Source organism: Schistosoma haematobium, chromosome ZW, assembly GCF_000699445.3.
Source record: "Schistosoma haematobium chromosome ZW, whole genome shotgun sequence".
Classification (NCBI taxonomy): domain Eukaryota; kingdom Metazoa; phylum Platyhelminthes; class Trematoda; order Strigeidida; family Schistosomatidae; genus Schistosoma; species Schistosoma haematobium.
In genome coordinates this window covers 51,351,632-51,367,828 of record NC_067195.1, presented here as the reverse complement: position 1 = coordinate 51,367,828, position 16,197 = coordinate 51,351,632, and the positions used below count along the sequence as shown (strand labels likewise).

Here is a 16,197-nt window from a genome sequence, read left to right as displayed (position 1 = left end):
CGAACCCAGCACCTTCAAACTTTGTGGTAAGTGTTTAATATCTAGACTTCAATCCAATTACGTACTTGTCTAACTTCTACCCATTTACGATAATACTCATTCAGGTCGCACTGCCTTCAGTGGATAATTGCTACACACCCGACATGGTTGAACTCCATTGGTCACAGTACTAATGGATGAAACGTCAGAAGTCAAAAGATTAAGATATGATTCCGAAACCTAAAAATCCTGTATTTATCCTCGGTGAGGTTGTGGATACACACCCCTGAGAAGTCTCACAGAACAAAAATAGCAGTCCAGTACTTTCTAGTATTCACTGATTACCTAATTAAATCAGTTAGTGATGTAAACTACAAATTTTTCTGACTATCATGTGATAGTTGTGTTTTTTGTGTAGTAAATACATCTCTCGAAATGATTTGAAGTATTTAAAATTTCTATACTGATAATGAACTGTAGACTTCAGAACAATAAAACAAGGACAGATTATAAATGAATTATCATTAACAACCATCACAAAACGTAAATGGTTTATTCTGGATAGTAAATTATTAATAAGGTAAGTAACAAAATAAAAATTTCGTCACGGCTATTTAAAAAAGCAATTTACAAATTAAGTACAGATTTATACACGTGACTACTAGCTATATCTGCTGTACATCACCTGACCATACAAATTATAGGCAACTATAAGTATAAATTGTTGCCTCTTAAATGAAGTTACAAACAGGAAAATGAAACAATTTCACGAAAGTTTGCTTATCCAATATAGATATCTCTGAATTTGATTTTTTTTTTGTAAATACATCTCAGTTAGAAAAAATTCACTTGAAACAAATCTGGATTACAATCAAATGAAGGCAAGATGTAAATACAGATTAAATTTTGTGGAAACAAAATGTTTTGAGAAGTAAAAATTATGTTGATAAAATCGTAGTCTTTTTGAAAAAAAAGTACAATAACAAACTGCTTACTTTTATTTGTTAAATCGATCTCCATATGACTCCATGATCCTGATTTTTGATCGGTTCTCGATCGCCTCATTTTGTGCCCACTACAATTACTGCACAAATTGCACAGTAAACGTATCACTTTTGCGCAATTTTTCTGTATAAACCAGCTATTACTTGTTATTTAATGTCATGGAATGTTGAAATTCTGTTAAATAGCTTAAAAATGATTGGAATGATAGATGACTTGTAATTATTTTGAGAAGTTGTAACTTGTTTTAACCGACATATTATCTGCAATCAAAATTAGAGCAATGAAGTCGAAGTTATCTGTAAAAACAAAACTGACTGCATCGAAAATTATAAACAAATTAATCAGCTTTATAAAAAAAACTTTGTATAGTTTGAAGCCGGATTCCCTTAAGAACTTGCATCAGTCGAGGAAAAACACTTAAAAATGGAAAGACACTGAATAACAACACTGTCCTGGTCTCCAGAATCTATGCGCATCGCGTAATCAAAACACCAAACAGGAATTAACTCACAACTAACACGTTTTGTAGTGAATACAGTATATTTAAAGCAGGAAAAATTCAGTCATATTTTAAATTTCAGTCAGCTTGAAAGCTTAGCAAGATTCGTTTCCGATTTCACTGATGAGTCATTACTTTATCCTAAACAATTTTTCAACTTACAGGTTGATAAATTTACAGTGAAAATTTGAAAACTCCATCCCAATCTTTATCTGTGTATGCATATTTTACTGTAAAAATAACTCGTCCATTGAGTCTACGGTATACTAGTAAGACTTTTTAGAGTTTTACACTATCATGCAATACGAAAACAAAGTTCTTAAAATATTTTACCTAAGAACCATAAGGAAGTCAACAATGATGCTCAATGAAACTTTTTTAATCTAGAAAAGGGTGATTCCTTAAATTGGTATTTAATCCTTTTTTACAACTATTCATATTCTGAATAGTTTAATATAAACTCTCTCAACCAAACAGCTGAACAGAAGTGGCTTATATTAAGTCACATAACGTCAGAAATATAGCTTTTCTACTCATTGGGACGTAACGAAAAATACATTCATTAACTACTTTCTACCCAACGCTCAATTTATTTAAAACTACCAAGTCCAATCTTGGTACTGATACTTACAGACAAATGAATGTTCTGAACTCGAATCACTAAGTTAGCAATCACTTTAGACACATTTTATTGTAAGAGACAACGGCCCTCAAAAACGTCTAGGCATTCAGTATTCAAAATCTTTATTATTATTACTATTATTACTATTATTATCATTATTATTGTTATTATTATTATTATTCTTAAGAGTTATATCCATTCACTTGAAGCCTCATTATTTTTGCCTTGAATAATCTAAGTCGTGTCTGTTTTTTATTTGTAAACCTGGAATTGACGATAAAACATAATTTGTACGAAGTTACTGACATCGCTATTAACTATTTAATACAATTACTTTTCCACATAAGAATTATAACTACAGTCAAAAATACAGACACGATGATGCTCGTAAGATCTGAAACGGAATTTCGAAATATAATCATTCATTTATTTGTTCAAAATTATCACATTTTACACACCAAAGTAATGAAACGAAATCATTAAAATAAAAAGACAAATATGTGAAAATAACGTGAAAAGTTACTACACAATACTGGCATAATACAGCTTATAAATACAACCGAAATAGTAAAGCTTTTTGTTGTGGTGTAATACTATAGATATCAAGAACTCTACAGAGGGTAATAGTATTAATCGTAACAAAAAAGAGAAGTAAAAAAAGGAGGAAAAACGTGAAAATAGTGAAACCATGAAAACAGAAACTGATGAAGGATAAGTCATTCATAACGATGGTTGAAAAAGTAATTAAGTGGATATAAGCACCCAAGAAGCATTCACTGTAAATATCTTTAGATTTCTTCTAATTTTTCAATACCGAATCACACTGGAAATATTTTCAACCTACCCACTCAAAACACAAAATAGGCAACGTAAATTTAGTAATATATACCACTTTAACTGAAACATTTCATACACTACAAATCTTTGACGTGAAAAGACTCAATCCTAACTTTTTCCAATGAAAAATGAAATACGATCTATGCAGGTAATGTTAGTTACTTAGTTGAACTCCAAATATGAGTATACTTTCAGCCAGCACTTAGTAAACAACATATCTAAAGTAGAAATGCCAAAGATTTTCACTGATGCAAACATTTATAAAACTATGAATCAAATGCTCGTCATGTAGCATCATAAATGTAGGTATAAGAAAATAGTTGCTCATAAAAGTATCTTTTTTCTCCATTGAATTAAAGCTAGATTATCCAAAAACAGCAAGAACTTTTAATTTTGAATAATTCATACTCATATCCTGAATGCTTTTAACAAAACTGAAATGTTCACTGATTTTTCAGAGCAGAACACTTTAGAAAGTTAAACTCGATGAAGAAACATTAAGGTATGATTGACATGATCAGTCTTAGCAACCGAATGTTATAATTACCCTTCTTAATTAGAATGTAGTTCATACTTAGGTATCTGGTAAATGAGTCAATTTAAAAAGTTTTTAAAGTCGGGCAAACAGAAACAAGAAGTCACATAAGTCAACTCATGGCATGAGTCTTTGAAAGACGTTATATCGACAGCTTATTAGTAATGAATTAATAGACTGCTGCGAAAATCTTCTATTCTCGTAGTTGGATAACTGTATCGATTAAATTGATGTCATCTAATTCTAAAAAATTTACGATTCATCAGGTAAGTCCCAAAAACAACTTTATATGTATTTACTTCACCAACACAGATACGAAAGTATAAAATGTAATTATTAAAATTTTCTTCAGTTATCCAATAAACAATCAAGACTAATTTGGGATCCATGATTAAACTATCTAGACATTGACCAAATAACGGAAACGAATCAACCATAGTTATCATAAATTTCGATAGAACAATAAGAAGATGGAGTTGATCTAAACTCATTGTTTGATCGAGATTCATAGAAGCGACTACCTGTTTTAAATTTCTGAAAAATAGTTATCATACTAAAATAAGACGATACATTTAGAAGAACAATTAAATGACATATTTTAGGCTGAAACTGTTTTATTTACAGTGATTAACGCTTTGATGATGATTTGTTGATCAAGATTAATTGGTTAAATTATTTATGGATATCGAATTTGTCCACTTAATAAAACTGGTCAAACGGGTGTAGGATACAGAACAATGATCTGAACGTTTATTGCAAAAAATTACACGACTATCAAGGGTATAAGATTGCTTCCCACGACGCACTTGTTAGTAATCCGCGCCAATTATCTTAAAAGTGTCTAATACAAAGATCTAGAAAGCAACTATACTGTTTTAATTCATTCCCCATTTAAATAATAATTGTTAATCATCCCCTTATAAATTCCATTATCGTGATAAAAATTGTCACCATTACATTTATTGACAACTGGGCCGCATTTGTTATAGCAAACATAGTGATCGCATTCACTAACGATTGTGATAACAACGGTGATGATGATAATGAAAATAAGTAAAAATCAATAGACTGTTTATTTTCATTTGCTATCTTCATTAATTTAACTGTGTTAAGTTTTTTTAGGTTATTGGAGGTATTCTACAAGAAACCCTGGACTTAGGTTTCGTGCTGATTGACACTCGTCAGCAAAATTTACGTGTAATATTGGATGAGCATGTGCTCCTTGAAATATTCGACCCCGTGTCACCCAGACTCACGGTCTGAAACTTTACCTAACATCTCAACACAGTCCATGTGATGTTGAGTCACTCAAACTAGTGGTTACGATACACCTTGACCCATAGAGTTTGGACAGCATTAAAAGGACCAGACAAACATGATACCGCCCTCTACTCAGTGACTAATCAACCGTATTAAAGTTATTTGTACATCGAAATAAAATACTAAAAATATATGTGGCATATATCTCAATAAACACAGAAACGTAAACCAACGGAATCTGTAAAAATATCCAATTAAACGTCACTATACATATGATTACTAATGGCCTATCGATCAAATAGGCTGTAAATACTATAATAAGTGACAAACCGTAGCTCTGAATTATGTCCGACACTATATTTCTATGGGTTGTCCTTAAAAGGGCGAAATTCCATAGGTGTGTGATTATGCGTTATGATGCAGCTAACCTCCACTTATCGGACGCTAAACGAAATGTAGATTGTTACCACCCTATCCATTTTAATGACTTTCATTGCATTTTTAAATAGAAAAGTTTGATAAGTAGTTGGTTTTTGTACACAACACACTACCTGAAGAAGCTGCTTCACACCAGTTTATTAGTGAATAATTCGAGTTTTGGATAAACTTAAGTTTCAGAAGAGCAAGCGACCTTCAAAAAAAACTCGTTACTGAGTTGCGTAACCCAAAACGAAGAATTCCCAGTTACTGTCTTCAATGCTGGACTTCATCCGTGAAATTATGTGATCACTAAGAAGCAAAACTCAATTCCACTCACTTATCGTATAAACATTTGAAATGATCAAGAAAATGGTTTGTATGTACTTTAACTAATTTTATTATAATGTTGCAGATATTCCTAGATTAACTACTTGTCGTGTTTATATTTTTCCCATTTTAAAATGGCCCAGCTTTCAGAAAAAGTACAGTGAATAACAACAATAACAATACGATAATATCATAACTAATAATCCCTTTGAAACAGTTACCCTTCACTTATTCTTTATGTGAAACAAGTTTTTATAAACTACTTTCTTATAATTTCAGTCAAGTGTAATTATTTATGTTGTTACAAATATTATTAGAAAATAATGATGATAATAATCATGCAAGACATAATAAAAAGGATGATTACAAGCTTATTTGTCAAACTACTGAAGTCATGTACAAACTTTCTATTATCAAATACTGACAGAAGAGAATTTGATTTTGATTTCATCAACAACACCAGTTTTTGTCCACGTAACTGTAAAATGAAACAAAACATGGGAAGACACACCACATACTATCGAGTTCAGGAATTGTGTTGCCAACTGAATATATATATGGAACGTTTTAAATTGAGAAAATATTAAATAAAAGGCTTAACAACTTTCAAAAAATAAGGTTGTCTTCAACGTCCAAAACCAAGTTAATGGTAATGCATCCAAGTTCTTGACTAATACAAGATTAACAAACTAGATAACACTGAATGACCTTGTTTGTTACCCAATAAACTAGATTTTTATTAAAGTTTAACAAAATGGGATTTTAAACTTCAGTGCATCTCTTCCAGGTGTTACATCCCTTTGATTAACAGAAAGAGGGAAACTAATAGTAATGAAAAATGAAAGCATAGCGAAAGAATAATAAATACAAACGATTGCGATTTTGAATTATAAAGTTAATCACATCTTTCCACAAACTAAATACTTCCCTACCACTGAACCATTAGCAATTTGTTTCACTAATTAGAAATACATCCAATTATTCCGTTAATTTAAAGATTTCAATGCGTTATATGCAAATCAGATTCTTAAATAACGAATCCCATGTGAGACTGTAGTGGTGTTCACAAAATATTAGCTAAGTCATGCGTTGAAAGACATGCACCTTTGGTTAAACTCCAACAAGCATATAGTGAAGGTCAACAAATATGGAAATATAGCTCAGAACTTTCGTACACTGCTTCCAGGCACTTAACTGCAAATACAGTGAGCTGAGATGTAGTTATTTATAGAGACGGCTTAGCAGCTATACTTGATCCACAACAACCAAATACCGTTGAGAATAAGACTAATTTACTGAGTTATCAGTTCTATTGACAAAACTCGAGCCAAAACAACACGTACAACCTTAAATTGATATTACAACAACTATGGCAAGCCATTCATCCGAGATTAACTAATAATATGAAAGTAACAAAGAATAGATCTCAGTATTAATTATTCATATGACATAAATTTCACTTGAATAAATGCATCCAATGATTTTATAAAACGTAGATAAAGTTAAAGTCTTTCAGAATTAACTAAGTTAGCTCTTAAGTATATCATTAAAAATTCGACCTTCCAGTAAAATAATAACTACAAGTGGATTGATAACTAGAAATAAAGCTGAAATACTAAGGATGATGTATTCTTTTAATTATTCAATAGTAGTTTTGTGTGGCTAGCTTAAGTACTGCTTTTAATTATAACCTTCCACTTGTCAGTTCAGATAAATGTATGGTAATCAGCAAATCATCGTTAAACGCAAGTTTAAATATATAGATAGCATGTTTTTGATCATATTTATTGTTTAAATTATAATAAACGAATTTGTACAGGGTTATCAAATGGCATCTTTTTCCCTCATTTACACAACTATCATTTAAAAAATGATTGCCTTGTAATTATGCGTTACAATTCGTCAGCTAGGCTTAATTTTGTACACTTAAAAGCTCAGTTTAAGAAGTTCATATAAAGATATAACCTCATAATGCAATCATTCCAAATGTAGTACTTCAAAAAAATTCATATTTTATAGTATTAAATATTTTACAGAACCAATAACACTTAGGTTAATAAATATTAGAGTTGCGGAGCGGAAGTGTTTCATAAATTCATTTTTTATGTGACATAATCATAATCTAACTAGAAATACTGAGTTCATCACTTTTTTCTATACGATTATAAATGATTTTTCGACTTGAATTAACTTGAAAACAAAGATAAATGTTATGGTTCATCTTTTACCAATATACTGCTCCGGTGGAATACTTTCGGAAGATCCAAATAAAAACCTACAATCTTTGGCGTTGCCTGCTCTGAGAAAAAATAGTGACAAGTTCCAGTAAATAATTGAGTTGTTAATGGAACACTTAAGTGCTACTAAGTAAGCAAGTATAAATTGATGAACACGACACTCTCTGGCACAGACCTATTACTCAGATGTTTAGATAATACCTTTAAGAACAGATTTTGATCTCGTAAACTAATGGATAACTAGTTTATCTACTGTCACTAAAGAATGGTCACATTAGACCAGAAAGTGGCTAAAAAAGAGAAGTGAAACCGACTGAACTGTGAACCGAAAAAACTATCGTGCTATTACGTCCACGGTTTAATTCCCGAAAAACTTAATTTTTATGGAAGATGAAATTTATATTGTAAAATATATAATAGAGCTCAGTATGGCATGATATATAATGATATACGTTGTGCAGTACTGTGAGAAAACTACCATATCTGCACATATAATTAAATAACCAATTTAGGTTGCTTTGCATTGCAAAAAACCAATCACTTCAAGTTCTATATCCGAAAAATTTGCTACAATAGACTGATAAGTTACGAATATAAAACATGCGTAAAGCAATGTAGAGGAAAAGAATCAAAAGCGTGCTCTAACTTACAATAAACTTTCGTTAAGGAAACAAACTAAGTGATGAGTAATCTACTAGAAACCAGTTGTTATCATCTGCACACGAAATGACCTACCAATGACCTACAGATCTGTTTTTAATGCACAAGCAAGTTATAACAGAGTATTATAGAAAAACAAAACTTCGCTCAATATACGGCCTACTTCGTTATTAGTACTGCTCTAGTTATAGAACTTATCCTAAAATTGTGGATTTGTCATGATGTGTGGTTAGAGTACAGTGCCACTACAAGCTCATCAAATCAAAATGAAAGTGATCAAACTGAGAATCGAACTGCTGAAAGGGCCTAAAGGAATACGTCTAGTTACAAATTTCTGACGTTTATATAGAATTTTTCCCACACCACAGCATTTCTCTTCATACCAGGCCAGTAAAATCCTTCCTTTGTGAGCTTGAATGTCTCTCTAGAACCCTAATGTTGAAGTTTTTTAACATAATAAAGTCTTCTTACTTCTTTTTATCTGTTTGACCTGAAACTTTAGGGTTGTTGACGTTAGTTCATATCAATGACCTCCCGAAACTAGTTGGGTTTGAGCACGTTGATTCTTTAGAATTATTCTGACGGGCTTATCAGTTACAAAACTTCCACAAAATAGATCTTTTGCCCTTGAAATATGTGAAGAATTTGAGCTTGATTGCAAGATATGGTCTAATTGGTGTAATTTTCAAGAACCATACCTGTCAGCAAGTGAGCTTATGAGAAATCAGTCGTTCGCGGCTGATAATGATATAGAACAGTCGAGACTCTATAGAGTGTCCTATAAAACAGTGCACAGCTAAAAGCTTCCTACCAAAAGTGCCAGACATCAGTCCAGCGGCTTACGATTATCTCATACATCTCGAAAGCTGTCAAGTCTCATCTGCTCATCACTAGAATATTCCGGCTTCTGAGTCAGGTAAATCTGAGATGATGCTAACGGATACTTGGTGTCGTCATGAGTACTACTTACATGACGATGTCATACACTACTGTGGTCGGTGCTTTCTTCACATTCGTCCAATTCGGTTATCCTTGCTCGCATACCAAATTGATCTGGTAACAACCACAAAAACATTTCAAATTTCGGTAGGAGCCACTTATAAAAACTTACACATTCGTTAAAACCTCATGGTTGCCTGATTGAGGTCACCTCTTTGCAACTCAGAATCGACATTGTAGTGGAGAAACACTTAGATGGGGACAACCAATTAATTACTTAATGCGAAGTTACAAAGTTCTTCAGCAAAATGTCAAAAACCGCACACTAAACACTCCACCTGCAAATCTCTCATCAGTTGTCTCAAAATCCATCGTTCCTTCATTGCTATTACAATTATTGTCTGCCTACATTACCGTTCTGTTCCAATCGATCTTTCCAACCTTCTACTTCCAGGCATTCCACTTTGAATCAGTGTTACATATTACTTTTGTCGACGGACACTACACCCTCATCTTGTGCTGCAAAGAGTAGGAACATTCAGCGACGGTGATTTGATCAAAAACGTTCACATACGTTGCTCTTTTCTGGTATTTCTAGATATTCCCAGTAGTTCCATATTGCTTGATTCATTGAAGAACAAATTTCAGATGCTGGAGATGAGATGTGAGCATGCAAAAATTGGAAAATTTTGAGAACGTAACTGATGGTTCGTTTACATTTTGACGCCATATGTCCTGATCCGAAAGGCAGACAGGTGATAATAGCAATCTAAATAAGGTCGTCGTTAGAGATCGGAATATGGTTATCTTCGCAGTTGGAGTATCGACGTCTCTATAGCGAATTAAATAGAATGTATTTAACTATCTCGAACTGCCAAAACAGAATTAGTTTATTTGGTAATGGCAGCACTGATGTCAATCACAGCTCTCTAAACAATAAGAATGTCTTCATACTTTCATCAGATATATTATCCCCGACTCTGAATTCCAATCACGAGCGAGGTCACAATTTGGTGATAATGGCTCCCGGAAGCGAAATATCCACAGAACCAAAAAAGACAAATGGTTCGACACCTCATCTCTTTTGACAATTATTTATCTTAATGAAGACCAGTGGAAAGACAATCATACTTTTCAAGTCAGCCGTTAAGTCGTGAATGTGTCAAAGAATTAGGGTCTGAGGTGATTTTTGTAGTAACCGCCATAAATATGTCAATTATTTCCGACCATTTCTAAAACTCATATACAACCGAGAAAACTATGAACCGTTTGATTTCCGGACAACCTCCAGGATCAACATCTATTCGAATTTGTTTCTTTCCATTCCAAATCTTTAGAACTCAGTCAGGATCATTTAAAATTTCCAGGTTACGCTGTAGTTACTACCGCGAATAATCATAGACAGCTTCTTGTTACATAATTGTTGTAAAGAAACCATTCCCGAGCTTATATAGAGATGCGATTGTACACCAGCATCAAAATAGGTCATAGAAACTCCCCTAAATTTAAGAAGATTCTGTAGAATTAAGAATAATGTTGCGTTGAATTTGAAGAACAAAATGAAAGAAAGAAAGAAAGTGAAATATATAAGTAAATTAATAATCATGTTTCTTCAATCTAATTATTTCAACAAGTTATGTGTTTTTCATTTGTTTTAACTTATCATTATGTCCATTAATCGCATAACCTATTCAGGCGCTTTTATGAAAAGCCTTTGACCTTTCGCTGCACAAGTTACAAAAAAGTACTATGAAAGACATCGTGGTGGTTGCTAATATGCGTTTAAGAGAATGAACATTAATCGTATGTCGATTCCCGAGCTGCTAAATTCTAACTGCCGATCACTAATCAACAAAGTGGACTATCTGCAATTCCCCCTAAGTCAAAATATGTATCGCAATTGTGGTATCATCACAATTCAGGAATCTTGGTTAAATAATTTACAGGATGACTGCCTAGTATCACTACGTGATTTCAAAATTTATCATCAGCATCGATCAAACAAAAAAAAAGGTGTGGTGGCGGTGTAGCTGCGTTTGCAACCATAAACTGGTGTCGATCTTCGTTTGTGTGTTTTGAGTTTTCAAATGACTTTATCGACTGTCTAACTCTAAGATGTCGTCCAAAACATCTGAATAAATACAAATATGTTTATGTTACCAATATCTACGTGACTCCAGACTGAACATCATCTGCACTATCTGTTTTTGCTGATGAATTCACTGAGTTCGCTGTTACTGCCTTCAGTGATTCACTTTCAGTTGTATGTGGTGATTTCAATTCATGTGACTGTAAATTCCTTACGTCACTAGGTCACCAAAAGGTAGTAGATTTTCGTACCCGTCTGGATGCTCATCTAGACTTCGTCTTCATTAATGATGTGGGTATATATGCGACTCGTAAACGTGCTCCATTGTCTAGCTCAGATCACTGTATAATTCGTGTTCTACCTAAAGTATATGGAAAGCATGGGAAGAGTACACTCTTACATCAAACCAAGAAAGTCAAATATAGGAATTACTCAGAAGAAAATATCCGAAATCTGAAAACCATGTTTCATACGACTAACTGGGAATTATTTACAGATGACTCACTCGAAAACACTACTGATGTTATCACTTGTTACCTTAAATTCTGTTTTGTTATTTGTTGTCCCACTGAAACCATTTTTGTAAGTTTTGATCGACTTACATCTCCACAACTAAAACGACTACGGAGGATGAAAGAAAGAATGTACAGGGAGAAGAACTCTAATGAAGTTCGTAAGCTAAATGGTCTGATAAACCTAGAGATTGGACGTCTCAACTGTATGTTTACTCAAAAACTCTTGTCTTGCAAAAACTCTCCAAGTATGTGGAAATTCTTTGAAGAACCTACAGGTGACAGACAGTTTAGAAGCGATAACCAGCTGAATGTTTGTGACTTAAAGAAGTCTTTTGCACGTCAGTCATCTGATGTGATGCTCCCTCTATCCACAAGTTTAAAAACTAGCTGTGTTCCTACTTTCACTGAAACTGATGTACGAGGATGTCTCCAGTCGCTTAATTCATCTCGATGTTTGGGACCTGATGGTATCCCAGACATCCTTTTTAAAAAGTGTACTGACGTCCTATTTTATCCGTTCACAACTATCTTTAACAGATCCTTCACATCTAATCTCATACCGAAAATGTGGAGAAAGATGAAGATAATTCCTGTACGCGAAAAAGCATCTGGTGATAAGAATGTGAAATTTAGACCTATTGCAATAACTTCACCCTTCCTCGAAACAATGGAAAAATGATTAACACTTCCAATTCAGCCTGAGATAAAAGAGCATATTGATCCATATCAGTTTGCTTACAGATGCAAAAGAAGCACCTTAGATGCTGTTGCTGTTCTGCATCACAACATGGTGTTCAACTTAGAAAAGGGTCAGAAGTATGTTCGATGTGCTTTTCTGGACTATACTTCAGCTTTCGATTCTATACCAAGACAACGTTTACTTAACAAGTTAATCAGCGTCAACACTGACAGCTGGATAATCAACTGGCTATGTTCCTACCTCTCTGGAAGGGAACAGTATACTGTATTTGGAGGGAAGTGTTCAGAGTCTCTACTGTCTCATGAAGGTGTACCACAAGGAGCTGTTCTTTCACCTCTTCTTTTCTCTTTTTTACTGCATGATCTGCCATCTCCCACAGAAAACACTTTTGTGAAATATGCGGATGATCTCACTGTATGTATGCCTATCTCTTCCTCTTTACATTCCATAGAAATGAATGAGTTTTTGTCTCGTATTGATTGTTGGTCTGTTGGTAGTGATCGCATACTTAATCCGTCTAAATGTCAAGCTGTTAGCTTTAGCATGAGACATGAACGGCATCTAAACACCATTTTGAGATCCCATAATGCTTGTGTCGTTGGAAACTCGTTGATAAACACAGTGTCGAAGGTCAATTATCTTGGTGTCACCTTTTCCTCTGATCTCTCTTGGTTTACTCACGTTTTATCGTTATCGAAGAAGGTTTTCCGTCTGACTTACTACATAAAGAGATTACATGCCCTTGGGATTACTCGTCACTGACTCATACAATTTGCAAATTCTTGCATATTATCTATTATTCTTTACTGTTCTCCATTATTCTTTCCCGGGCTTCTGAGAAAAGACATTGCTGTATTGCGGATAGTGCTGAAGGCAGTTAGCAAGATGTGTGGTGAATCTTTCGAGGTCATAATTAATATGGTTGTGGATAGACATCTAAAATCATGCAAACTCCTGGCAGGTGTTATTTTATCAGATACTAGTCATCCCCTTCACACATATCTTTCTTCTTGTATGTCTTCTGGTAGAAAGAGACGTAATTACATTAAAATCCATGCGCGCAAGCAAAAGTGTAAAAGTTCTATAATACCTTACCTAGCAAATATTCTCTGTGACGAACAGGTTGTTAGAGTTAACCTAGTCAATAAACTACCTTCTTAACATGTCTCTCATTTTAAAAGTTGTACAGTTTTTCAGGGTTTTTTAAGCCTTTTTTTGTATTTGTTACTGTTTTTTGCGTAAGTAACTTGTTGAAATACCCTGTGCTGAGAATTCTATATTGTACCAAAATATAATATTGGATAAAGCCATTAATAAGAATAATAATAATATTTGTAGAAATAGAATAACCATAACTGTTAACATATTCATAAAAGACGAATCAATAAAAATAAGTCGTTAGTGTAGTGAGATTCTATGCAGTAGTGTTTTTGAATGATGTAATAAAAGTCGAAAGTAGTTGACGACAGCTGTGATGTGGTAAGTAACGTCGCTTGTTACATATTGCATTTTCGGCAACAGTTTGTATAGTTCTGAATACCACTTTAGTATCCGTTGTAAGTGTAAGTTGACAGCATGTTCAAACCTGAACTGGTAACAGTGTACGAACAAAAGGAATGTACCTTCAACAAAACTTAATATGCCAGTCCACTATCATTCAATTTTCGGAATGACGACAAATTTGTGATGTTCTGTCAGATCTATAACAAGCATATGCACTGAAGAATCCTCAAAAACAGAAATTTAGTTAATGGATTTGCTCGAAACCGCCTTCAAATAAAAAATTCCTTTACTGCATATGATGGTTGGTTTCTCGTCCATAGCCTGGAGATCGAGTACGGGCTTTTGCAGACAATAGTTTGATTTCGTATGAATAATGCTAGCTACTGTCTCAATATCGACGAGATGACAAACACTTGTAGCGGCAAATAAATTTTCAAAATCAATTGTTTCTTAAGTATTTAGTATTGATGCTGACCTCATTGGTTTTATTGGATATACCTAGCCGATGGAGCTCGGTCACACATCAGCACCAAATCGCCGATGGGTACGTCGTGCTACGCATCCCTTGAAATTACTATCCGGTTTATATCAAACTCAGCTCAATTTATCGACATGAGTTTTTTGATTAGTTTTAAAATCTCCCCGATGTATATTCGCGGTTGCTGGTTACAGTTAAGTATATACATCTCCTTACTCTACGATGAAAAAAATCCCAGACCTTTAGTGATTGGAGTTCGGAATGTTCTATTGAGAATTGAACACTTGAGACTCGATCAGTAAACTAACCACGAACGACGTGAAAATTGAAAAAATTTCCTCTTGAAACGGATCACGTGAAAAACTTAAATGGTCTTAATACCACAAAGTCTAGGAAATTTAGAGAACTTTTCAGATTTCTTAACCTGAAACTTAGTACGATTATTTCTAGTTCCTTTAGCCATCCCACAAGCACTTACCAATGGTAACCTTAGTTTTTATTTATAGTTGTCCCTCTCTGTTACTGATATGACAACGAAAATAAAGATACTATAGACATCAAGAGTATTAATATACATTTAAACCAGGTCGATCTTCAAAAGGCAGTCGAACTTTTTACGGTGTTTGTTATGTTATGGGTATACACTAAAGGGTAACGATCGGAAATTATCTTCATATTCAGTCGTCAACAATCACCAGTTGGGAAGCGATCGTTGTTGTCCCTATCGGAGATCATTTGCATGAGAAATGCTCGAGCAAATACAGTCTCTGTTAACAAAATCCAATGAGCGAATATTCCACGAGGGTTAGTCGTGTCAGACGGTACAGAGACTGGGATACTGCATAGTCCCCAACAATTTCTAGAAGACTTGAAATGGGTGTTATCGTACGAACATCAATCAGAGTTATCTATCTCCCGTGATCAAGAAACACATCTTCCTCGTGACGCGATTCTCCTTGGAATCCGGAAGCGTTTGTGGTCATGATGAATATGAAGATGACGAGCAGGAGAATTCCAAAGACCTCTAATGTCATTTTATGTCGTTTGAGGCTTTTCCTTGACAGAACAAACCTTGATGTTGAGAGTCCTAGCGATCTCCAGACTCCAGTCAGCGGATGAAGCCAGCTTGTCTACAGCGTTATTCGGAACGCTGTAGGAACCACTTGTACCTGTTGGGTGAGATTTTAGAAGCAAAGCTGTCTAAATATGCCCTCATCAAATGTCTGTTGAGTAATGACCTCTCGCATATGTAGCATCATTTCTGTTGCTGGGTCGTGTTGTCACTCGATGTTGTGGAAGAGTTGGTCTAAAATTTGCCGGTCAGTTAGTTGTACATGTATAGGGATCGCCTCCCTTATAATATTGTTAGGTTTAGAATTATCACCAGTATACATAATAGGTGTGACGTACCTGCTAAAACCACGTGGTAGTACCTTCATTACTGTGACGAATAGAGCAAGTGAGTCTATCTCGCCGTGCTCTTGTGAGTCAGATCCTATGTAGCTGAACCACACTTCGATATTATCGAGCAAGAATGACATGAGTTGAAGGGTGTGAGGCGAAAAAGTATCAATCTTAAACAGCTCCTGTGT

The 16,197-nt window shown here is 34.2% G+C and overlaps 1 protein-coding gene across 1 annotated transcript in view; it reads right to left on the bottom strand.

The window, feature by feature from the left end:
* Positions 1 to 8,461, bottom strand: part of PDE7A (High affinity cAMP-specific 3',5'-cyclic phosphodiesterase 7A) — an 84,941-nt gene extending 76,480 nt beyond the window's left edge. Inside the window, exons 1-2 of the mRNA XM_035734140.2 lie at positions 8,372 to 8,461; positions 975 to 1,244 (exon numbers count right to left, since the gene is read on the bottom strand). Coding sequence (XP_035589098.2) covers positions 975 to 1,044 — 70 coding nt within the window. The 5' untranslated portion in view covers positions 1,045 to 1,244; positions 8,372 to 8,461. The remainder of the gene's footprint in view (positions 1 to 974; positions 1,245 to 8,371) is intronic.
* Between the last annotated feature and the right edge of the window lie 7,736 nt (positions 8,462 to 16,197).